Genomic DNA, 24372 nt, shown 5'->3' with positions numbered 1-24372 from the left:
CCTCTAACAAGCTCTCGCACCTTCGGAGGTAAAGAAGTACCTGTGTAATGGTCGACGCCTAGGTTTGACAACTTCCCTATCGTATCAACTTAGCAGCGGTATTTGCACATCATTTCAATAGTTAGAAGGAATTGTAAACTTTTCTTTGTTTTATACATTACTTACTAGCCAGCTCCTTCACATTTTGGTTGTAACTTTGACTATTAAGTGTGATAATGCGATTGAAATGGATGGTCTTTCAGACCTCTCCACTTTCGACTTCCAGTTCCAACCTGGGATGAAATCCAGTTTCAAAGCGTTTATTTAGCCTACATGATAGAACTATAACAACTGTTTTTATTTATCCAGGTGATTAAACTGATTTGGTAATCTTGAACTTTAGCGTGTTAAATTCATAGCTCAGAAACCAGTGACATTCTTTACTTATTTTTGATACAAGTCCATGTAAGCAAGCCAAAGAACATTTGTCGTGAAATTAATAGACTCTATCGGTATTCCAAGCTCTCGTAATCTCTCGCAAACTTCAGAGCATAGCAAAGCATGCGGTACAGCGATCTCGTGCGAGCTGCACAAGCCAAGGTTCGAAGTTCTCGCGATGTTCAAAGCATAACATAGAGCATGTCTCGCGAGAGCTGCTCTGATACCGAAAAGGTCTATTGACGGATTGAGCTTCAAACTTAAGCATAATTAATTAATTTGGTTGTTCAATCGACGAAAATGCACCGAAAATGGCGAACGTTGTTAACCATGGGACATCATTTACACAAAAAAGTTGTCTCCCTTGTTCGCTCACACAGATATAATTCCTTCTTTGACCCATGTAAACGAAATGCATTCGTACAGTTCATCGGAGTTCATTCCGTAACTTCAAAAGGATCTAAAATGACTTGTTATGATTACAAGTGCTGGTTCTACAAATTTGGAGACTTAAATGCCTCTGAATTCTGAGCTATGAATTTAACACGCTAAAGTTCAAGATTACCACTGAGTTTCTATATATATATACGACTAGTGTCTGTGTGTGTGTGTGTGTGTGTGTGTGTGTGTGATTGTTCGCCATGCACGGCCAAAGTTCTCGATGGATCTGCTTCAAATTTGGTGTCCATATTTAGATACACCCTGCACAAAATCTGGTCGATGAGATATTTCACCACGTGCTCTCAGCGCGCAGCGCTGAACCGATTTTGGTTTTTCGCGCGCAGCGCTGAAGCGATTTTGGTTTTTCTCTCGATCCATTCCCAGTAACTCTTCCTTATCTTCTCCAGTGTTTTCAGCCGCGTTTGTCTCCCTTCCTCCGTGTGGTGCGCCGGCAAAGCCGGCGTACACTTTGCCGGGTCCCAGGCGCAGCCTGGTATTCGGCTCTACTTCTTCCCGGCGAAGCCGGTACCCGGCGAAGCGGGTATTCATCTAGTATAACATATATATATACTGTTATAATTAGATAACTTGTTTTGTTAAAGGCACAGTACGCCTCCCGTAAACCATCACAGATACTGTCAGGCTTTTACACACAGTAAACCCTTCCATTTGAACGCTCACCAAACGGGAACATCCTAAGTGCCCTACGTAAAGAGCGAGCAATTTTCAAAGAATTTATTATTGCGTGGTTTATCTTACCCCTGAGCCATCGTGAACCCGTGTGATCCAGTTTCCCTTTTTCACAATGCAGTCGCCAGTTTGTAATTTGAATGGGGCTTGCTGTGAGCTTATCTGCAATAGCACGTTATGTACCTCTGACTTTTCAGGAAAAAAACGAATGTGATTCATAAGAACTCTAGCGATGGCTTTTGACTGCCTATAAACCGTCGTCTGCTACGAAAATCACGACCTTGCGTGACCATGCTTTCGGGCTTTTCAAACTTTCAAAACTTCGAATTGTACTGATCTTGTCTTGATGAAAAAAGAATTCTTTTATGATTTAAGAATGTTTGTGTAACAAGCTGAGAATTTATTATTTAGATTTTAAAAGTTAGGTCTAGCGCCAAAACGCACCACGGTCCGAATCATTCTGATAATCATCGCTCCACGGCTATCGCCAGTTGAAGGGAAGTAACTCATTTTTGACCTGAGTTCAGGATGGGTCCGATTGAGAATTGGAGACGCTCGGGGAGCTGTGTGATGGTTTACGGGAGGCTTACTGTGCCTTTAAAGTAAGCTTGTTGACATGATCATCGGGTATTCCAAAACAAAAGATGTTGCAGTGTAACTTTTTGTACGAAGTGGATTCACAGCGCGCGGTGCGTTGTGCAGCGTTGCGATTTACAACGCGCAGCGCTACGAGGAGCGCTGCGATTCACGACGCGCGATGTATTCTGCTGTTACATTTTCTTCACAATCGCAAAGTTTACAACAGCTACATATATATCTGATCTATTTGAGAAATTAAACTCAATAAAACGAAAAACAGAGCTCCATTCTCTCTCCGAGTCTCACTTTTTCAACTGAGTTCACCATATATCGCTGCGCCGATATAAAACGTGCCTAAGTTCCGGCCTTGAATACTTGGCAGTCATATCACTGCATGTCATTGCAATGGCTTCTACTATATATGGAAAGCAGCTGAGTTTTTAAACTGGGATGACGTTTTTAAACAAGTATCCGAGTACAGTGCCGCAGAACCGCTGTTAATCGGTGTAACACCAGTTAACACTTCAGCAGCCATTTTGGAATTCGCGCATGCGCAGATCGTTTTTTTCGTGTTTTTTTCCCCCGGTTGATTAGAACGCGTATATTCAGTCTGCAGAAAGTGCAACTTATTTTGTAGTCTTGCAGCCCTGAAGTTGCTTTTGAGTGTCCAAAGAAAGAGTGTAAAGGTTCTAAGGATTACATCGGGCACACAAATACGCGATTTTTCTTGTTTTTCTGGTTGATTTGAACGCATGCGCAGATCGTTTTTTTCGAGTGTTTGTTTTTTCTCCTCTTTCGGGTTCCTTCTTCGTTCCATGTAAGCGCTGGAACTGTTAACTGGTGTATAGATTCACTTGTGATAATATAATATTAATAGAGGTAGGTGCAATCAATTGTTGTTAAAAATGTTGCTGATAATCATACATGTACAAAAATAAAGCGCGTCAACAATCTGCGCTGGTGAGAGCAATAGCCGCGCTCTGGGAATCGCTGCGCTGCACAACACGCCGCGCTCTGTGAATCGCCGTGCTGCACAGCGCGCCGCGCTCTGTGAATCGCTTGCCCTTTTTGTAAGGAAAAATCATCTACCAAAGTTATTATTTAACAATAACAACATGTTTTTTTTTGTCTGTGACAGGTATCCTCGCCATATGCACATTGCATGATATAACAGGTGTCCTGAAGTTTGAGAGTACCACACACAAACACAATTATGACAATGGGAGACAAAAACCTCTATGGAAAGTTGATTGTGGATGTTGTCATTGGACCAGTGTTGGAGAAGGTATGTCTATAGTATATTCTTATTGTATTGATAGTGTTGAACATATTTTTAATATGCAAAACACTGAAACAGTGAGATATCTAAATCAAGTGTATTGTATTTGTGAATAAAAAAAATAGGCAAAAGCTACATATATATATATATGGCCTTGGCTCAGAATTGGTGTCTAGAAACTGTGACAAAAAGTGTTTTTCAGAAAATGTTGTTTTTATAAACTGCACCTCAAAGTCTACAAAGAGAAAAAGATGACAAAGACAACCCAACAAGTCTGGAAGAAATCGGACATTTATTGTGTTAACAGTGGACAAAAATGTGCGTACATGCTGTTCATCACACTTACATCATGTCACAAGATAAACATGCCAATTAAAAGGAAACCTGAATAAACAGCTTACAAATTTCAGTTGTAAATTGACAAAGGAAGCCAAAAGGATAAATATGTACAAAATTCAAAATAAAGTAATTGGAATTACGTTCCCGACAAAAATAAACAGCAGGACAGTTCATCACCTTACAACAATGTGAGGGCCTCAGTTAAAAATAGCAAAAACTTACAGAATTATCAGTTAATATACATGGAATCACATTCATGTACCAATTAGCATCTGTAGCAGATTTCAGAGTGATAATGCAAGCAAATATTTACTTTTAAAGCAATGAAATGTTGAATTGTATGAACAGCAAGTTTCTATTCAGTACAAAAACTAGAAAATCAAACTTAGGTCGCACATTATCTAGAAAGTCATCTGAAACATCATGTCAAGTGACATAAATTATCATGTTATCATCAACGAGACAAAATTCAAGTTCGTGAACAAGAAACAATTACATAAATTACTCATCCATCTTTTCTGTTCATCACTTTACAGCGTGACAAAGTCACATTTCACATATTAGTATCCAAACGGAACAGAGCTAGAACACAATACACATATCCAGAACACACACATCAAAAGAGGGTAACATCAATGGCAAAAAAAACCTTGTAACTTGAAGCACTCAAAAGTTATCACATGAAAACTGGAGATGTTCATCACATTACAGCAAACTTGTAAAAAAATTGAACATAAATGACTGTCCTGTCTGCATAATTCATTTAACATGTCATTAAACAAGTTACATTAGGTGGCAGACATAAAATATTGAACATTGGAGGAAAAAACCGAGCATAGTAAGATTTAGTGACGCCAATAAGAAAAATGTTCATCACCTTACATCACAAGATGAACACATAATGAGACCCGAAAACCACTTTGGTGACAGAACATAAGCAAAATAAGTGAAAATGGAAGAATATATATGACTTAAGATTAAAAATACTCCAAATATGATGTGTTCAAAAAAATAATGTGAGATAGAGAAAACTTTGGTGTTTGTTCATAACTTTACACAAATCAGATTGCAGAGATCTGATGTAAGATGATGAACTGTGCATGCTCATGTGACTTGAAGACATTTTGTAATTAGTTGAACATCCCAGATTTTGAACTTGACACAAATAAAAGGTAACTGTTTAAAAAATTCCTATCAATGACAAAGGAAAAAAAAGTTACCTTTGTTCATCACTTTACACACATTTGGCAATAGATGCTTGCTTTAAGGTTATGAACTACGCCAATTAAGTAATTCTAGGAGATAAGTTTTGATTTTATCAAAACTATATGAAGATCCGTGGTAAACAATTAGATTAAGGCATTTTTTTCATGACTGATTTCTAAAATAACAACAAAAATCGCTAACTTTTAGATCAGTGTAATTTATTTGTTGAAAAGTGATGAACTACGTCGACATTAGGCATTGCATTTGTCTATCAAAATAACAACATGCTGACGGTTTTATTTTTTTCAAATTATTGGTGAAATCATGCCAGTTATGATTATTTCTCCAGTCTTTCATTAAATTGTTTCTATAAAATGTAAGTTCATCACTTTACAAAAGATCGATACACGTTTTTGTTTTTTTTCACATGTAGGAATCGAATTGAAAATTGTCTCAAGATCGGAAACTACGCACAAGTACTTGCTAAACAATACAGAAAAACAAACATCGTTGCATTGTGACAAATTAACAAACTACAAACATTTATTCATAGCCACGCAGTTCATCACGCTAGATAACAACATTACAGCAAAACATTTACCTTTACGTTCTCTATTTCCTTCGTCCATGACGACTTCATTCACAATGACGCTTCACCCTTTATTGATTTCGCGCCTAAAACAATGGAATGTGACCGCTCACACCTTTCCGATAAAATATTAGTCCGATCAAAAATGTAGTTCATCACGATGCATCTTACAGCAAATTGACACATTTCACCTATGAAGCCATTTTCTGTACAAACTACAACGCAAACCATGAATTTTGATCCAGCAAATAATACTCGGGTCTAGTCTCATCAAATATTTGAGTGAACAACGGCGATTGTATTTTTTGATAACTCATTGTAGTGAACGATTCATCCGCGTGTTTCCTTACGACAATACGTGATGAACATCACTTCGTTTGTTTCCGGAAAATACTCGGCGATGCATTGACCGTTTCTGCCCGAAAGATACTCTATGATTTCATCAGCCTTTGCAGAACAGGAAAACTTCATTTTCTATGTTATGTCCTCGAACACTATCGCAATAAATTAATCCAATTAGACCCACTGTAAAATGTCACAAACAAATCGAGAAAACTCGGCCGATAGTTAGCACAAATTGCGTCACAGCGACCAAAAGAACAACATCGGCTATCGACTTGAAGTGAAAACGGAAAGGTAAACATGTCTTAGATCCAAGAAATCTCTTTCCGTTGTCCTTCTGTACCTCTGTTCACAGAAATTAGGCCATGAATAACCCGAGTGGGGGGAAAGTGGAGTTCGACGCCATTTCTGAGCCAAGGCCATATATATTTATAAAACATATATATATATATATATATATACACTCCGAGTGTATACAGGAGTGATAGGTCTGTATGCACTCTGACAATCAAAAGCTCTTTTACAAATCGTAAGCCTATGAAATTCCCCCTTATAAGTCCTTACGAAGTAGGCAATGAAAATCAATCCGACATATGTATTGACTTCCGCCATCTCTTTTTTGGAGTGTATACAGGGCTGGCATAGTATACAACCACTGCCACACACTCCAAGTGTGTTCCATATTCCGACAATAAACTGCTGTGCAGCATAAGTTTTGTGTTTGTTTTTGTGTGTGTTTGTCCCAAGCGCACTTTGAGTTTGATTCTATGAATCAAAAAATCATTGCGTCCCTTCGCAAAATGGCGTCGAATGAGACTCGGAGTGTTGATGTGGTTGTCTGGTCTTTTATGTACACTTCAAAAACGTAATCAACATTATAGTACAGGCCGTGCAGCATCAGGTTGTTTCTGGCTTTTGTACTTTAATAATAATAATCAATTGCTCTGCGTCCTATCGCAAAGTGGTTTTGAATGGCAAATTCGCTTTGCGACTGGAAGTTAACATCGGTGTGTATACAGGGGGCAGAATCGTGTATACACTTGGAGTGCGTATAATAGCCAGTGCGATAAAAATAATACCAGGGAGCAATCAGTCTGTATAAGCTTTATTGATCATACCGTCTGGTTTGAAAACCTAAAGTCTGTATGTCTGTGGTGCACTCTTTAACTTTAAAATGAAGCTCCAGACAAACTTGCATTTTTAAAACAGAACTCTTTTTATTTTTCCCAAGAAAGTTTTGAATTCTTTTGCTAATATTGAGATGTACTGTTTTTCTTAATCAATGGAAGCAGAGCGCTATTTAAAATCTGAGAAACCAAGGGACATTAGCGCTCTAAATGCATAGGACATCCAAAAGAAAGTGAGAACCAATCTCCTGGCATCTAAAAGAATAACAAACAATTATTGAATTTAAAATGAACATGTATGTATGTCAAAATAAAAAAATTCTTCTTTGATTTATAAATTATAATATTACGCTCACAGTTAAGATGGTGTTGGGACTGATTGTATGAAGATGTATCCGTCAACATGTGTATTATGCCTTTTTTCTTTTTCAGTTGGAGAAAAAAGACATTTCTGCTGCTCAGACATTGCGGTCAGCAATAAGCAAAGTGAGTTTAGTTATTTGTTTTCAGTGTTATTTTTGATAGTCACATCACGTATTGCTGTTATTGTTATTCTAGTGGTTTTTTTTGGTTTTTTTACACTAAAGCCTGATATTACGCGAAGTTTAGTCCACGTAGGTGACTGCACGAAGCTTTTGCATTGAACATTTGGTAAAAACACTGTGTGAAGTCTTCGCGGAGTCAACTTCAGGCTCAATCAAGGAAGGATTTATACAAAGTAAAACTAAGGTGATATATCATTAAAAATAACACTAGCAGCATATATATATATATATATATATACTAGATGATTACCCGCTTTGCCGGGTGGATCGCGAGACAGAGTATGCAGCGTGGCGGTTCGCCGGCTTAGAGCACGTGTTGACGTGATTGACGCCACACGAAGAAAGGGAGATAAACGCGCAAAACACTGGAGAAGATAAGGAAGAGTTACTGGAAATGGATCTACAGAAAAACCAAAATCGGTTCGCCGCGTTTAGAGCACGTGTTGAACATTTTCATCGACCAGATTGTGTCCGGGGTCTACTTGAATATGCCCACCAAATTTGAAGCAGATCCATCGAGACCTTTGGCCGTGCATCGCGAAGTGACAGACAGACACACAGACAGACAGACTCACACAAACCTTGCTGTCTGAGCGAACGACGAAGAAGAAGAAGAAGACACACAAACCGTATATAGATATATAGATATATACTGATAGAAGATAGATATATCCCATGACCTCCCTTCTTTGTCCCTGTAAATGTACTCTAGGTATATTTCTTGTATTTCCATTGTTCTCTTGTTACATCTATGATGTAACTATTGCACTCTTATAACACATAAAATAGAGGATAATCGCTCTACACACACGCACGCACACACACACATACACACACACATACACCACACCCTCATCTCGATTCCCCCCTCTACGTTAAAACATTTAGTCAAAACTTGACTAAATGTAAAAAGAACGGCCTTGACCCTTTAGTAGGGCCACGTGACCGGGATACTCCCCGTGTGCGTGCGCATATAGCGACGCCATGTTATCATTCCTTTCCAAGGGTTTACATGCGGTGGACGTGTGCTGAATTCGCTCGAGCTTTTTAGCTCACGGTCTCCTGTTTTGCTTAGCAGAGACTGTTCACCTTGGTTCCCGACCACTCTTTCTACCTACGGCTGTTATTTGGGTGAGATAATTCCAAATTTTACTATTGTAATTTGTCGCCTCCACACACGAGCCCAACCGTCATGATGGTGCAGATTAAAGCAGGACTCATCGCTGAACAGCACATCGGCCCATTGCTGGCGTGTCCACCTGGCATAGTTGTGACAGAACGCCAAACGAGCCTGGCGATGAGCTGCTGTCAGTCGTGGCCGTACAGCTGGACGACGTGATCGCAGGCCAACTTCGTGCAGGCGTTTGCGGATGGTTTTCGTGCTGACGTTGGTGTTTGTTGCCACCCTCAGCTGGCCCCTGATGATGTTTGCAGTGGTGCCTCGCTGCTGCAGAGCTTGTCTTCTGATGAAGCGATCTTCACGCTGTGTTGTCTTCTTAGGCCGTCCTGACCTGGGCCTCTCCAGAACGCTGTTTGTGGCCTGGAACTTCTGATGCAGCCTGACCACAACAGAATGGGACACTCCAAGTCGTCTGCCCACTTCTCGCTTGCTTACGCCGTCTTGCAGCCATGCGATGGCCCGGGCTTTGTTGAAAGGGGTCACCTTTCGTCTGGGAGGCATAGTGAGAAGATGGTGGCTAGCGAAAAATCGCGGGGCTATAAAGCCTAACTGGTGACGACAGTTCACTCTCAACACATCCTCCCTGCACGTGCATAACGAATTTTTCATCTTTCCTGCCCAGGCTTGCCCACGCGCCAGCGTAAAAATGGTCCACTTTTTGCAGTTTGGCAGTTTCTGTCTCGTGCCCTAGCCAGGCCTCCGTGGATCCCGAGCTAACACAGCATTGCTCACCCACTGGTGTGTACGGCCTGACAGCCATTAGGTTTTATAAACTTAGGAGCAAGGAGTTTGGCACAGATGAAGTCAGCTGATTTTTTCAAGGGCGGTCCCTAACTTTTGCCGTTCAGTATATATATATATATATATAAAGGAATTATTTTAACAAGCGGTGCTTTTACTTTTAAAATCCCACTGCTTACTTAATCCAATAACATGTTAAAAATACAACACAATACTACTTTATTAAAGATCTGTCAAAAGAAATTCATTTGGAAGAGTGCTACTAAGTAACTAATTGTTATTGTCTTACAGGCAGAGCGTCGCATGCCAGGGTTGTCCTACGACCTTGTCCGTCATCTGCTGATGCGAGCAGAGCTGTTGGAGAAGACAGACCTGTGTCGGACACTGCTACGCTTGGGGGGACAGACAGAAACTGAAGGTGATTTTTTTCATTTCATTCACTCTATTAACCCAAAGCTGGGAAATTCGGGTCGCTTCCTCCCAGTGGAAAGCTAGCAGCAACAAGAGTGGCGCTACCCAGGTGTGTGCGTGTTTAGGTGTAATCAGCCACCTGCACTTACGCCAGAATGACCGAGGTCTTTTACGTGCCACTGTGGTGACATGGGGGTGGGACATGGATACCGTCTCTGAGTCTGCACATAAAGTTGACCCGTGTCCGTCCATGCTGGGATACGAACCTGGGACCTTAGGATCACAAGTCCAGTGCTCTACCAACTGAGCTACCCGGCCCCCTGGGACTGTGGTATTGAGGCAAAACGGTTCAGTCCAACCTGTCTAGATACCAACCATCCAAGAGACCGACCAGAAGTTGTAATCATAGACAAGTAGTCACTATGGAAAGATGAATACAGTAAAATAATTAAAATAATAAATAAAATCTCCAGGATTCCTTTCGGTGGTCACAATGGGCATGTGGTTATCAAGAGCTGTTCACCAGGGCAAGTTCCACCTTGCAATCTTAGTGCTGTTAATTGTTTAACAGCTTTTTGTTCTTCACTTTTTTTTTAGAAAGTATTTCAGTTAGAAAGTATTTCATTTTCAGTTAGAAAGTATTTCAGTCCTAGCACATTAAAGTAACCGCGACTTCAGAATAATACCGGCACGGTTGGCCTAATGGTATGGCGTCCGCCCCGTGAACGGGAGGTCGTGGGTTGCCTGTTACCTTCAGAATGTTCTCAGCGATTTCCAGACAAACAGGTGTACCTCTAACTAAAGCAGTATTGTTGAGTTTGAAAGGAATTGCAGGCCATGAGGGGCAGTTGGGAAGGTGCCTGTTAAAGTGTTTTGCTCTGAAATTAGATTGCCATTGTTGTGATACATCTGTTATTTTCTGTTTCTTGCTTTCCAGATATCCGAATACATCTGTTATTTTTTGTTTCTTGCTTTCGAGATATCCGAATATATCTGTTATTCTCTGTTTCTTGCTTTCCAGATATCCGAATACATCTGTTATTTTTTGTTTCTTGCTTTCCAGATATCCGAATACATCTGTTATTTTCTGTTTCTTGCTTTCCAGATATCCGAATACCGCGGTCGGAGCCCACCTTCAAAGAGCTGAACACATGTGCCGTAGACCTGAAGCGGATTTTGGGTCGAATCCCTGATCAAATCTCTGACCGCAAACAGTTTTTGGAGACTATTAAGTGAGTATCCCAATTTGTAGAGTTAAATTTTATCCAAACTTGCATTGTTTATGGTTTTGCAAGCACTGTAGTGATAAAGTTCCCAGTAAGGTCATATATTGTACTACGTTGCAAGCCCCTGGAGCAGTTTTTTGATTAGTGCTTTTGTGAACAAGAAACAATTAACAAGTGGCTCTATCCCCCCCCCCCCCCCCCCCCCCCCCCCCCCCCCCCCTTTCCCCGTCGCGATATAACCTTGAACGGTTGAAAACGACGTTGAACACCAAATAAAGAAAGAAAGTGATAAAGTATTTGATGCAAACAAGCGGTAATAAATATTTGATGCAAGTTGATGGTCTAGCACTAGCAGCATTTTAAGTGACATTTTATTCAGAGTTAAAGTGATCTAGTTACTCAGCTATTATTTTGTATGTACAGCTAACTGGATTGTGTACAGTGTAGGCTTTGCTGTTACAATGCAGACATGGCCTTTGCATTGTTTTGACTAGAGTAGAGATGGAATAAACACACAAAGAACAAACACTCAGAAAGTAGTGGAACTAGGAAAACTTCATACAGGGCTCTCACTTTTCCAAGAAATGTAAAAATAAGTAGCCCATAAATTTGCTCAGATATGTGTCAAATTGCAGAGTAAATTTTAAAAGTGTTCCACTCCCCCCGAAGAATTTCTCAGACTTACAGATTTATGCTTTTCTTTAATGTGAGCCCTGTTAAGGTGGAGGTTAAGTCAACTAATACGTACGAAAGTCACAGTTTTCAATTGCTTTGTGCGTCTTTGTTCTTTGACCAATTCTCTTGAATTTGGTACCGTTGTGTTCCTGAGACTCTACACTTTCCTTTGTATTAAGGCTCACTGTGTATAACTGGATCAAATACGTGATAATCGCTAATGAATAAAGTAAAACAAAATTCCGATTAAGGTACATACAGCAAGTAATTGGAACCTAGCAGTGTGGAGGATATCACCACAACAGTTGGACTACGTCCTTATGTTCCCGTCTATGTATGTTTGGTTTTAATTATCTGCAAGAGGAAGTAGATAGTTTGCAAAAATTTAAATGCAAATGGTGGCCATAATAAATATTTTGTTGATATCTACTTCCTCTAGCAGATAATCAAAACCGTACGTACGTAGACAGGTACATAGGGATGTAAACCAACTGTTGCGGTGATACCATCCTCACTGCCAGGTTCCAATTCGTCAGTGTATGTACCTTAATCGGAAAAAACCTAATTACTTCATTTATTAGCGACTACCGTGTTTGATCCAGTTATACACAGTGAGCCTTATATCAAAGGAGTGTTACGAGTCTTACGAACACAACACAAAATCAAGAGAATTGGTCAAGAAACAAAGACGCACGAAGCAATTGACAACTGTGACTTTCGTACGTATTAGTTAGTACATTTTAAAGGGCTTATTAATTGCCTATATTGGACATGAATTGGTTTATACGATTCGAGTTTTACGCCCTCACGGCTTTTTGATGTATGCGTGTTTAGGTGGTATCAGCCATCTGCACTTATGGTAGAATGACCAAGATCTTTAACGTGCCATTGTGGTGACACGGGGGTGGGAGATGGATACCGTCTCTGGGTCTGCACATAAAGTTGACCCGTGTCCGTCCCGGCCCGGATTCGAACCAGCGACCTCTCGATCACAAGTCCAGTGCTCTACCACCTGAGCTACCCGGGCCGCGAAAAAAAATTTCACACGTCAGTTACGGGCTTTCAATCCCGAAGGCTATTTCCGAGTAGCTACGAACGTAAACGGAAGTTCCGATGTGTTCGGATGCTTATCGATTTGAGTTGTCGTTCGTGTTTCGCTGACCCAGTACACGGTAGCGCTGGAATGAGTGCAATCCGAGCTACGAACTTTGCCGATTGCAATCTAGAAATGATCGTCACTGCTGCAGGGTCAATGTGTGAATTAGTAGGATAGAGCGAAAAGAATTGCACTCAGCACTCGCTCAATCCATGCTGAGGCTCATAAACTCCCAGCCTGCAGAACATCATACAGACAGCAGTCTTTCTTTCCTCGCACCATTGGCGAATGGAACGCCCTCCCACCACAGGCAGTATCATCAGCCTCGGTGGAAGCCTTCAAAACCCAGATCTAGACACCATGCACTGCAGCAGAAGACCTCTTGTACACCAGAGTTCCCATTTAATTACCAGAAACACATTCACAGATACTTCAATATGTTGTTACTGGACTCCGAGTGCCTTTTTAGTTTCTACAAAGTAATAGCACTGATGATCTAACGAGTAACGTGATCAAGTTCAGTTAGATCTAAGTTGTAACAGTGTACAGTCAGAATCACCAGCATCAGCGTGTGCCAGTATGCATGCGGTTTGTGGCTCCCATACGCGTGCATGCTTTTTAATTAGAGGGTGTATTTTAGTATTACGACAAGAAAAAGAAGTTCTTTCCTTCAAAACATCCAAAATATCCGTATTAGATGTTGTCGTTGAACATGTGTTGCACACAGCAAACATTTTGAAATCTCCGAAGCTGCTTGCAAAGATGACGCAGAGATCTGTACAGTATCTCTGGATGACGCAAGGATAGTGTTCGACTCGGCTCTTGGACTTGGTAAACATCGGAACTTCCGATTACGTTCGTAGTTACTCGGAACCAGCCTTTGGGATTGAAAGCCCGCAACTGACGTGTGAAAAAAAAATTCGCACCCGGGCCCCCTAAGCCACCACCTGAGCTACCCGGGCCGCCTAAGCTACCACCTGAGCTACCCGGGCCCCTTAAGCTACCACCTGAGCTACCCGGGCCCCGTATTAGTTGACTTAACCTTCCCTTTAAGAAGGCTGTGGGAATGGGGGTAGCAGGGTCATGACAGCAGCTGGTGTTCATTCTTTGCATTGATCTTTTGCAGACTTTAAATGTGGTGCTTATTGTTTTTCTTTCTCCAACACACAGGGAGATAGCCAGCTCAATCAAGACGCTTCTAGACGCAGTGAACAAAGTGATAGGGGAAATGCCTCCACACATGACTGAGAATGGTACCAGACAGGTATGGCAAAGCTTGTTTGTTTGTTTGTTTGTTTGCTTAACGCCCAGCCGACCACGAAGGGCCATATCAGGGCGGTGCTGCTTTGACATATAACATGCGCCACACACAAGACAGAAGTCGCAGCACAGGCTTCGTGTCTCACCCAGTCACATTATTCTGACACCGGACCAACCAGTCCTAGCTCTAACCCCATAATGCCAAACGCCAGGCGGAGCAGCCACTAGATTGCCAATTTTAAAGTCTTAGGTATGACCCGGCCGGGGTTCGAACCCACGACCTCCCGATCACGGGGCGGACGCCTTACCACTAGGCCAACCGTGCCGGTAAGCTTCCGTTTGTACATGTACTTCATTGTAGAGATATCGACACACACATAGCCTTGCAAGTCATTTTCCATTGCTGAAACTATTGGCCAGCCTAGATGGGCAAGGTCTTTGATAGCTCACGGGGTATCTACTGTTTCCCCCTGTCTTTAACAATTCTTTTCAGGTTTTGTTTTTGAAAAGTACCTATGACATGACATGAGTGGCTACAAACCTACTCCGCAATTCCCGTCAAAATCGGTGCAGCCGTTTTGAAGCCTTTCATCATCATACCCGCACACTAACACACACGCACAATCACACAGAAAAGAGCTTTATAATATTAGATTAATACCGTGGACATCAAACATCTGAGAAAATCGTGTCTTAAAAAGAAATGAGTCGTAAAACGGATGTACATTTCCAGTGGTTATGAACAGAAAAAATGAGAGTGTGGTTTTGCTTGCAGGTACTGGAGGACAGAAAAAAAGAGTTTGTGCGCTACTCCAAAAAGTTCAGCAACACTCTGAAGGAGTACTTCAGAGACAACACTTTGTGAGTACTCGCCAGCCTCTTAGTCTTACTCATGATGCGTGTGTGTTCGTTTGTTGTTGAGCAGTATTGGCGATTTCAGTATTCAGTTTTTAGAACAATTCTTTACCTCCCCCATTTATTTTTTCAGCGGACACTTTTGCTTTTTCGGCGGGGGAAAACAAAAATGGCGGAAATTTGCCTTTCGGCGGACAATTCCCACGCCTGGCTTTGGTAACAGTTTGTGTGTAAGTCGTGCATTTTATACGGTAAAAAGACAATGGTAAGAGGCGGAACCTCGCGGCAAGATCACAGGAGTTGTCTCGCGTTATCACCCCAGAAGCGCTCATTGTACAGTTAAAGCTTGATGACTTTTACAGTGAATTTCTCAAGTTTGCTTGAGAGAGGAGGGTTTGGAGACGCTTTTTTTACACCTTGACCAATGGTATTTTCTGTCTTTTAATTTTGACAGAAGCCAGAGCGTGTTCCTAAGCGCCAATCACCTGGTGCATCAAACCAACTTGATTCTGAAGACAGTCCGGCAGGATGTGTGCTGAGAGTAGACTCAACAGTTCACGTGGACAGTCCTGCGTCGCTTTCGTTTCATCAACCAGCAATGGATGCCATTTTCACACACAAGTGTCAAGACGCTTATATTCTGAGGATTCATTTTCTGTTGTGTGTAAATGCCACATTTTTTTTTTTAACTCCATTGTCTCTGCTTTTGTTTTGTTTTTTTGCCTGTGCACCTTTCTTTCTTTTCACTCCCCATCCTTAATCCTGATTTAGAAGCCCTTGAGACAGGTTTCACAGTCTTCAGAGTCGGGTATGTCCCTGACTTTGATATTAAATAAAATGTTTCGTTTTGTTTTGTCGTGAAATTTCACTGGTCTGTGTCGAATGTCTTCGGAATTTACATATGAAAAATATACTTTGATCGAATTTAAGTCAAGTTTGTATTCCCCACCAGCGAAAAAGGTAGGTCGGTCGTGAGAAATGAGACAGACACGATTTCCCTTTTTAGCCACATTGCAATAGACAAAGGCACCAGTACAAAAACCCACAAAGAAATCCAGTGAAAAGTACATTAGAAACCAAAGAACAGAGATAGATGAACACACTTAGTTAAAAAAAACAATGAATATGTTTAGTCGATACAATCGCATGTGAAGTAAACGGTCTTTTTTCTAAATGTGTCTGTCTCAAAAACGTTAATTACAAATCTGTTCAGTTGGAATGGCTGTTAAAAGGTTTGGACGTAACATGCTTTTAATAAGTAGCAATTTCCATCAAATCACGACATGAAAGGGTTTTGAAAGGCTAACTACGGCTTATTCTACTTGCGCTTGGTCATTTTGTCACTCGGGCAAGGTGTCTGTCTCATTTTTTCTCACGACCGCCCTGCAGACAAATCGTCTGCTATAACCGCCATACACAGCAAATTGTCATGATGCAACCAATTTTACACTTCCTATCCGTTGTCAGGCAGATAATCAACTGGCTGACTAAAGAATTTTTCGGCATGTGTTTATTTCAGAGCACGTTATTTACTGTCTAGTAACTCGGGCAAGGTGTCTGTCTCATTTTTTCTCACGACCGCCCTGCAGACAAATCGTCTGCTATAACCGCCATACACAGCAAATTGTCATGATGCAACCAATTTTACACTTCCTATCCGTTGTCAGGCAGATGATCAACTGGCTGACTAAAGAATTTTTCGGCATGTGTTTATTTCAGAGCACGTTATTTACTGTCTAGTCACTCGGGCAAGGTGTCTGTCTCATTTTTTCTCACGACCGTCCTGAAGACAAATCGTCTGCCATGACCGCCATACACAGCAAATTGCCATGATGCGACCAATTTTATACTTCCTATCCGTTGTCAGGCAGATGATCAACTGGCTGACTAAAGAATTTTTCGGCATGTGTTTATTTCAGAGCACGTTATTTACTGTCTGTCTCTGAAAACCTTGAATTCTCACGACCGCCCGGCACTATTGACGGTCATTTCTTACCAAATGTTAAGCAGATTCATTTGTAAAATAACAACATTCAGTGACTGTGTCTGATCAACGCCAGTGGGTTTTTTTCAATCCTTGAATGCACTGCATTGTGAATGTTGTGGTCAAGTGAGAGTTTTATAGACATCGCCGTACGTTTTTCAACACTTTGATGACGTCAGACAGCAGATTGAAAACGTTCCAACTTGGAAAGAGAGCCAGTCACGATCATATAATCGTAGGGAATCAATAGTTGCTTTGTTTATTAACTTTCAAGTGCTTTTAAAAGTTTGATTTTTGTCATTGTTATTGTTGCATATGTGCGTGCGTACGTGCGCGCGCGCCTGTCAGTGTGGAAGAGTGTAGGGTAAGTGTATCCAATTCCGACCGACTTCGGGGATACCTAAATCCGACCGATTTTCCAAGTCACTAATGATGAGGTTCACACGTCATCCCAACAGAAAGAATGCCATTCATACAAGGGCCATTCATGAACGGTTGATGACGCGACGTCACGAACCAATCGTTTCGTCACGAGAGTTAATTGCGTCATCTGCACCGCGGCGCGAAATGTGCCTTCGCCATACGTTTCTTGCAAAGGGTGAGATAATTTGATGAACAGAGTTGTGTTTCTTTTACATGGATGTTAATAAGTGTTTTTGGAAGAATAATGTTATGGTTCTGACTAAATTTCATTGTACTTTTTAATCGAAAAGGGGAAAATCTTATCGGTCGTGATTAGATACCCAGTTTTTGAGAGAGTATTTAAATCCGACAACAACGCAGATAATACAAAACGCTGCACAAAATCCCAGTAAAACCATTCATTGTTTACGTTTATGACTTGAAAAAAGCATATGAACAAGGAAACATATCAGATGATGTATTATCTAGCTGTGTGTGTGTGCGTGCGTGCGGCTGAGCGTTGCGCGCACGTGTTCGTTTGTGTGTGTGTGTGTGTGTGTGCGTGCGTGCGTGCGTGGGTGCGTGCGTGCGTGTGTGTGTGTGTGTGTGTGTGTGTGTGTGTGTGAGTGTGTGTAAGCGTGCGCGCGAGCGTTGTGCGCACGTGTTCGTTTGTGTTAGCTTATGTGTGTGTGTGTGTGTGTGTGTGTGTGTGTGTGTGTGTGTGTGTGTGTGTGTGTGTGAGTGTTGATGCGTGAGTGTTGATGCGTGCGTACTTGCATGTGTGCGTGCGAGAGGGGTTGTTTTTTTATGTGTGCAGAGTAGTTGTAGAAAATGCAAGACATTAAGGTTCAGTCTGTAGTGGATATACTGGGACAGCGTCCATGTACTATGCCACAGTTCAGTCTGTAGTGGATATACTGGGACTGCGTCCAGGTACTATGCCACAGTTCAGTCTGTAGTGGATATACTGGGACTGCGTCCAGGTACTATGCCACAGTTCAGTCAGTAGTGGATATACTAGGACTGCGTTAAGGTACTCTGCCACAGTCTTTGATGACGTCATTTCCGTTTTTGTGATAGTTGAGGCGGACCTGTTAAGTAATCTTTGATTAAGTCGGGACTTTGATATTGCATTTGAGCCAGGTAGCTTGAAAATAAGTGAATTAGTTCGCTCATTAAAATTGTCATCAAAAACGAATATTTCATTACAGATTCAAACACTACTGCATTGTACTTCTTATCTTCTCCTGATTTAAAATATATATATACATATCTTATGTTTACTTTAAAAACGCGTTCAGAATTAAAGAAAACAGGTTGAGTATGCTTCGCGGAGATGAGTGTGATCCGTGACGGTTTTCGGGTATGGTTAGCCGAGACTATCTGAATTTAGTCTCTCCGATCGGACTGGTTTTTTTTTTTTAGTTTATCCTTCAATTTGATGCCTATAGATTGACTACATGTTTTTATATCGCTTTACGCGACTTGTTTTACATTTCGTCAAGTTATGAAATGTATTATAAAATTTGGTACATAACATTCTAAAAATTGCAAATAACAATAACACTTTTGATTACAGATTCAAAAGTTATTGCATTGTATCCTTTGGATTTCCTGGATCCCAATGTATAAACAGATATGTCATGCTTAGTGTGAAAATCTGCTCAAATGAGAAAAATCGCCCGTTTTGTTCATATGCTTCGCGGAGGCAACCCGTCTCGGTCTTCTGGTTTTGGCTAGCCAAATCTCACTAGCATTGTTAATGACTCGTCCCTGATTCCAATGTTGATCTTTTAGTTTCAAACCAACTTAATGTTTTATTATCGCTTCACATGACTTGTTCTGTATATTTTTTTTCGCTGTCATGATGTCACCATTTAGAGGGTAGGGTTACGTTTTCAGGTATTTATTCCCCAAGAATATGCAAAAAAAATTCCAAACTCGTTTTTTTTTATTGGTCAATGATTCTACTTTTTTTTTAAAGTGAGAAATGGAGTGCAATTAACATTGTTACTTTTGAAGGTATGCTCATGACGTGCATCACAGCGAAATAGCAGTTCAGAAGAACGGAATTCCCATAATTAGTCCTTATTTACTGCTTTTTTCACTGAGCTCGGAAATGATATTTTGCTTGCATTGTTATTGCTTAATTTATTAAAGCCTCTGGACAATATTCTTTGAATAAATCGTTACCCAATTCTGTTTACGTCTATCCCTTTGTTTGATAGAGTACTGTAACAAGCTATCACATTATGTCGACAAGAATGCGTCTCCATACAAGTTTTTGTCTTGATTCCATCCAGGAGGATGTAAGGCTTTAATAAAAACACTATTTCAAAGATCTCTGTCAAGATTGATTTTGTTGAAAAAAAAGGAAGTCTGTGATTGAAGATTGTGAAACCTGCCTTGAGCCAGTTGCGATGAATCTTTTCTTTCCTCCCCTCTCTCTCTCTCTCTCTCTCTCTCTCTCTCTCTCTCTCTCTCTCTCTCTCTCTCTCTCTCTCTCTCTCTCTCTTTTCATCTATAAGTGTGTCCCCCCTCCCTCTCCTCTTCCCAGTAAGTCAAGCTTCTCTGTTTTATTTTCCATCTCCCATCCCTGGTTTTGATTTATTTTGGAACGAAAGGCGGTAAGGCAAGATTTTTTTAATTCTCTTTCAATTGTTACAAAGCTAAGGTCTTGAAATCAGCGCATCCCTGGTTACCCTGCTGCCTATGCACACACATGCGCACACACATAATCTTTATTTAATCACATATTCTTACTCCAATTCTTATGAATGCATTGACTTTAGTCCCACATGCTAGATGTCGAAAAACCTCTCAAATTACCTGCCCTTAGTAGGGTGGTAACCAAGCTAAAAGCGACGCCATAGCCGTTGCTATGGCCTGACCTTGCTCGGTTACCCATAACACCCTGCGCACCACGTGAGCGCCAGCATCCGTAATAATCATTCTCGACTTTCGACAACACACGGTGGACGTGTCCGAATTTCGCTCTCACTTTTGGCCTTCACATGCCTGCTCGTCCTTGAGACTAGCCGGTTCTTGGGGGTCTACCTGTCCGTCTACCTTTTGGTGAGATCTTTCCTGTGTATGTTTGGTATAAATGTTGATAGCTTTGTGTTGAACACGCACGCAGAAGTTTTTTGTTCTGGGTGACTGTTTTTCGCCGGTCTTAAAATGGCCGACAACAAAGCTAAACTTGGCGCGAGACTGGAAGGTGACAAGGCTCTTAGCCTGGTTTAGAAAACTATACCTAAGAGTAGCCTAAGAACTTTGATTTGCCTATTATGCGGGTCGTAGATCCGTCAAACAGCACTTCTTTTTATGTTCCTATCCCTCCGAGGGTGGGTTCAGTTCTTTCACAGCTCGCTTCCCCTGTTGGGGTTAATCAGCCTTTAGGCTCCTTATAGACTTTTTGTTGGATCGTCGTCGGTGCGACTGATGGGGGGGGGGGTGGCCGTGTGGCTATTCTTTCCCCTTTCTCTGAGTAAGAGGAATCAGTCAATGTCCTCCTTTTGGGGGGACTTAACGATGTTTTGGTCTGTGTTTTCAGCTGTTTCAGGCGCGATCGGCGGTTCCCGCCCTCCCGTTCGTCAGCTTCGCACTGTGGTCAAGTGCAAATGGCCTGTTCGGTTCAGCCCGTTTTTTGCCTCTGGTGGCTCTGGGCTGTTCTCGAGCACCCCTTCCTTTCGGAGGGGGGGCCTGCTCCCTGCCTGCGTTTAACCACTCTGATTACCGCCGGTACTTCACAGTGTGTTACGCAGCCCCCCGCCAATGGGGTGGGATAGGGGGGGCGCTCCTGCGTCGCACCGTCGCCTGGTGCAAACGGCCAGTTCGGTTCAGTCCTTTCTGCCACTGGTAGACTGGGTTGTTCGCGAGCACTCTCTCCTTTAGGAGAGGGGGCCAGCTCCCCGCCTGCCTTGGCCGCTCGGCTTGCTTTAAAACAGCACTGCTGGGTCGGTCATGCAGCCCCCTTACCGTGAGGAAGGGGGAGTGGGGGGGCACGGTAAGTCACGGCCAGGGCTTGTCCCACTCTGCCCTTTGCGGGCAGGGGGCCGTGTTAGCTTCCCACTCTTTCCCGCCCCCCGGGCGCGTTCGGGTGGCGGCTTTCCAGGCGACGTTACATACCCCTTCTCTGCTCCGTTTGGGGCAGGGTGGGGGGGGGGGGGGGGGGGTATCAGTGGCTCACTCTTTCCCGCCCACCGGGCAGGATCGGGTGGGGGCTGGAGTAGCGTTCCACCCTTTCCCTCCCTCTGGGTTGGACGGGGTGGGCGCTGTTGGACTGTCTTCACAGTCTGTACCTCTATTGTCCTGGCCCGACAATCGTTCGCCTCCCCTATCGGGGTGGGCGGGCGGTGGGCTATAGGACTACAGCAGGTGGACGGAGGGGGGTCGGCCGTTGCTCGGTTCGTCTCTCTCCGTCGCTCTTACTGCTGTGACGAGCCACCCCCCTCCCCATCTGGGGCATGGGGTGGCTCAGGCCTTTCTACACAGCGGGGGTGCTATGTACGGCTTTCCAGGCTACGTTACATACTCCTTCTCTGCTCCTTTTGGGACAGGTGGCTGTGTTAGCTGCCCGCGTTTGTCGCGGGTCCACCCTTTCCCTCCCTCTGGGTTGGACGGGGTGGGCGCTGTTAGACTGTCTTCACAGTCTGTGCCTCTATGGCCTGGCCTGACAATCGTTCTCCTCATCTATCGAGGCCTTTCTACACAGCGGGGGTGCTATGTACGGCTTTCCAGGCTACGTTACATACTCCTTCTCTGCTCCATTTGGGACAGGTGGCTGTGTTAGCTGCCCGCGCTCGTCGCGGGTAGCGGTCGCGGAACAATGAGCTTGACTCTCTTTTGTTCTCGGCAGGGTGTCTCGCACAGTGGTCAGGGAACAATGAGCTTTGCTCCGTTTTGTTCTCTGCACGGGCTGTGCCGGCTGTCTACCTGGGACAGGCGGAGACAGAATATACTCTTTCTCTCCAGTCTCCCATTCTTTGTATTCACAATGGTCTGCGGGGACTCGGCTATAGTATCACCTGGCCAGTGGTCATTGTCCTTAGCCAGCATAGGTCACCCCCCCCCCCCCCCTCCTAGGGGTGGGTGAGTGATAGGGCTACTTGACTTTGGCAGGTGGACGAGCGAGGATCGGCCGTTTACGGCCGTTTCTCTGTTTCAGTCCTTACCCCCTCTAGGGGTTGCGGCTGTGCTGGACCACCCCCCTCCCCACTTGGGGTGAGTTGTGGTTCAAACCAGGTAGTCTGGTTCTTAGCACTGGGTTGCTTCTCTCGCACAGCGGGTGGGGTAAGATGCGCCGGGCCCGGCTTTGTCTTGTTTCTCCACTCTATCTCCTTCTCGGCAGAGATCTGTGCCAGTTACCAACCCCTCTTCCCCCCACCTCTTGTTCAGGTGGGCGGTGTTGGGTTGGCAGTCAGAGACTGATCACGCTTTTCATCCACACTCTTGGCGGTGTTATCGGCAGGAGTATTTAGTGCGCGACTTCCCCGGTCTCCCCTCCTTTTGTGTTTTACACAACTGGTGGTTAGGTTCCGACTCCTTGTTGGAGGAGGGGTAGTGTATAGGGTTGCCTACTGGTTGTAGGCTTCCCATACATAGAGCGGCTGCCTTTGCAGTTTACTTTGTCCCGGATAGGTTGGGGGTGTCTCTCTTCCTTCCTCTTCCGGGATGGCTTTGGGTTTTCACAGGCTTTCTCGCAATTTGTTTCATTTGCTGAGTCTCCGGTGATTGCCTACCTCATGCCACACTTTTGGCTTGTTCCGCACCTTAGGATAGTGGTCTTCAGCCTACACCTTTCCCGCTGCTTTATACGCAGGGGACTGCTGGCTTCGGGGTTTCAGGCTGCTTCGTCCTCACTTTTAGTGCGGAAGAAGATAGCAGGGAATTTTCAGGCTCAGGGTCTGATCTGCACTTTTTATTGCCAGGGGCTAGTTTCTGGCTTCGTTTACAGACCACAGGGAACATGGAGTTTTCATGATGTTACTCCTCCCTCTCCTCTCTGGAGGAGCTAGGATGGCATGGTTTGGAGTTTTCTGCTTTGGCTGAGACTCTCTTCTGTGCTTTCTTATAGGCAATCTTTTCCTCCCTGAACGCTCTTTTGGGTTAGGGAGGATGCCTTGGTTAAGGCTTTAGCCAGGCTGCTGGCAGCTTGGTCTAGGGTAGTCACTGAGCGGAGAAGTTTCTCGGTGACGTTTTAGGCCCACACTGTTTTTGCTTGGTGTGATCTCCTTCCTCTACAAGGGGTTTGATTTCATGCTGGTTGGAGGAAGCAAGGGTCAGGCTTTTTCGGGGGTTGTTAAGACCTACTCAATAGCTGGGATCTTTCCCTTCCTTCGTGGACCTCTGGCAGCGCATTTATGCGCTCCCGGTTGCAAAGGGGTGTTTTGGTTCAGTGTCGCCTCCCTCTCTGCGGGAGGTGGGTCGGCATGGGCTAGAGCTTTCAGCTTTGGCTGAGATTTTCCTCGGTGCTCTCACATGAGCTTTCCTTCTGCGTTTCTGCACACAGGAAAGGGCTCGGTTTCTGGGGGTGTTGGTCTCTGGACTATCTCGGGGGCTGGTTGAGCTTTTTCAAGGTCAATCAGCTTGTCAGCTGCACTTCCTTTTGGTGTTGAACCAGGCTTTTTGCCTGGTGCTCTCAGTAACCAGGCAAAATTCCGAGCTGTCCTTATCCCAGGTTTTTTACCTGGGCATGCTGTTCGACTTTGTCTCTTGGAAGGTTTATTCTTCACACAAGAGAGAATAGGGAGGCTTTTAGCGCTTTTCACTGCCAGACTGGCACGAGAGCAGGCCTCTGCGGGGTCTTTAGACCCGATCTTTGGTCGGACGGTATCGATAGCTTTGCTGGCCCTCTAGTCTTTCCTCAAGTTTTTTGGGGGGTTCGGCCTCACAGGTCTGGGACATGAGGGTCCGCCTCCAGAGTGGGTTCCTCCACGCGGGAAGGTGGCTGGAATCCTTTTGGATCGCTCAGGGGACTTTTTTC

General features: G+C 43.4%; 1 protein-coding gene across 3 annotated transcripts; it reads left to right on the top strand.

Moving 5' to 3' along the window:
• The first annotated feature begins 18 nt into the window (after positions 1–18).
• LOC138983818 (programmed cell death protein 10-like) lies at positions 19–21157 on the top strand. Of its 3 annotated transcripts, none has more exons than XM_070357151.1 (9): positions 19–98; positions 3266–3412; positions 7442–7495; positions 9767–9893; positions 10992–11118; positions 14054–14147; positions 14919–15004; positions 15453–15784; positions 19800–21157. In XM_070357151.1, the coding sequence occupies exons 2-8, from the start codon at positions 3341–3343 to the stop codon at positions 15535–15537; spliced, it is 645 nt and encodes a 214-aa protein (XP_070213252.1). In that variant the 5' UTR covers positions 19–98; positions 3266–3340; the 3' UTR covers positions 15538–15784; positions 19800–21157. The 3 variants fall into 3 exon arrangements, with proteins under 3 accessions (XP_070213252.1, XP_070213255.1, XP_070213253.1); XM_070357154.1 differs by having other exon boundaries at positions 31–62; XM_070357152.1 differs by having other exon boundaries at positions 53–120.
• Positions 21158–24372: the final 3215 nt, after the last annotated feature.

This window comes from Littorina saxatilis, linkage group LG13, assembly GCF_037325665.1.
Source record: "Littorina saxatilis isolate snail1 linkage group LG13, US_GU_Lsax_2.0, whole genome shotgun sequence".
NCBI classification, from domain to species: domain Eukaryota; kingdom Metazoa; phylum Mollusca; class Gastropoda; order Littorinimorpha; family Littorinidae; genus Littorina; species Littorina saxatilis.
Note: the sequence above shows the minus strand (reverse complement) of the source record. Positions and strands in the feature narration are given on the sequence as shown.

Excerpts from the sequence above, each read along its gene's own strand:
- LOC138983818 (XM_070357151.1), top strand. The coding sequence starts at position 3,341 with ATGACAATGGGAGACAAAAACCTCTATGGAAAGTTGATTGTGGATGTT. Across the intron at positions 3,413-7,441 it reads TTGGACCAGTGTTGGAGAAG|TTGGAGAAAAAAGACATTTC; the intron begins GTATGTCTATAG and ends TTTCTTTTTCAG. Across the intron at positions 7,496-9,766 it reads TGCGGTCAGCAATAAGCAAA|GCAGAGCGTCGCATGCCAGG; the intron begins GTGAGTTTAGTT and ends ATTGTCTTACAG.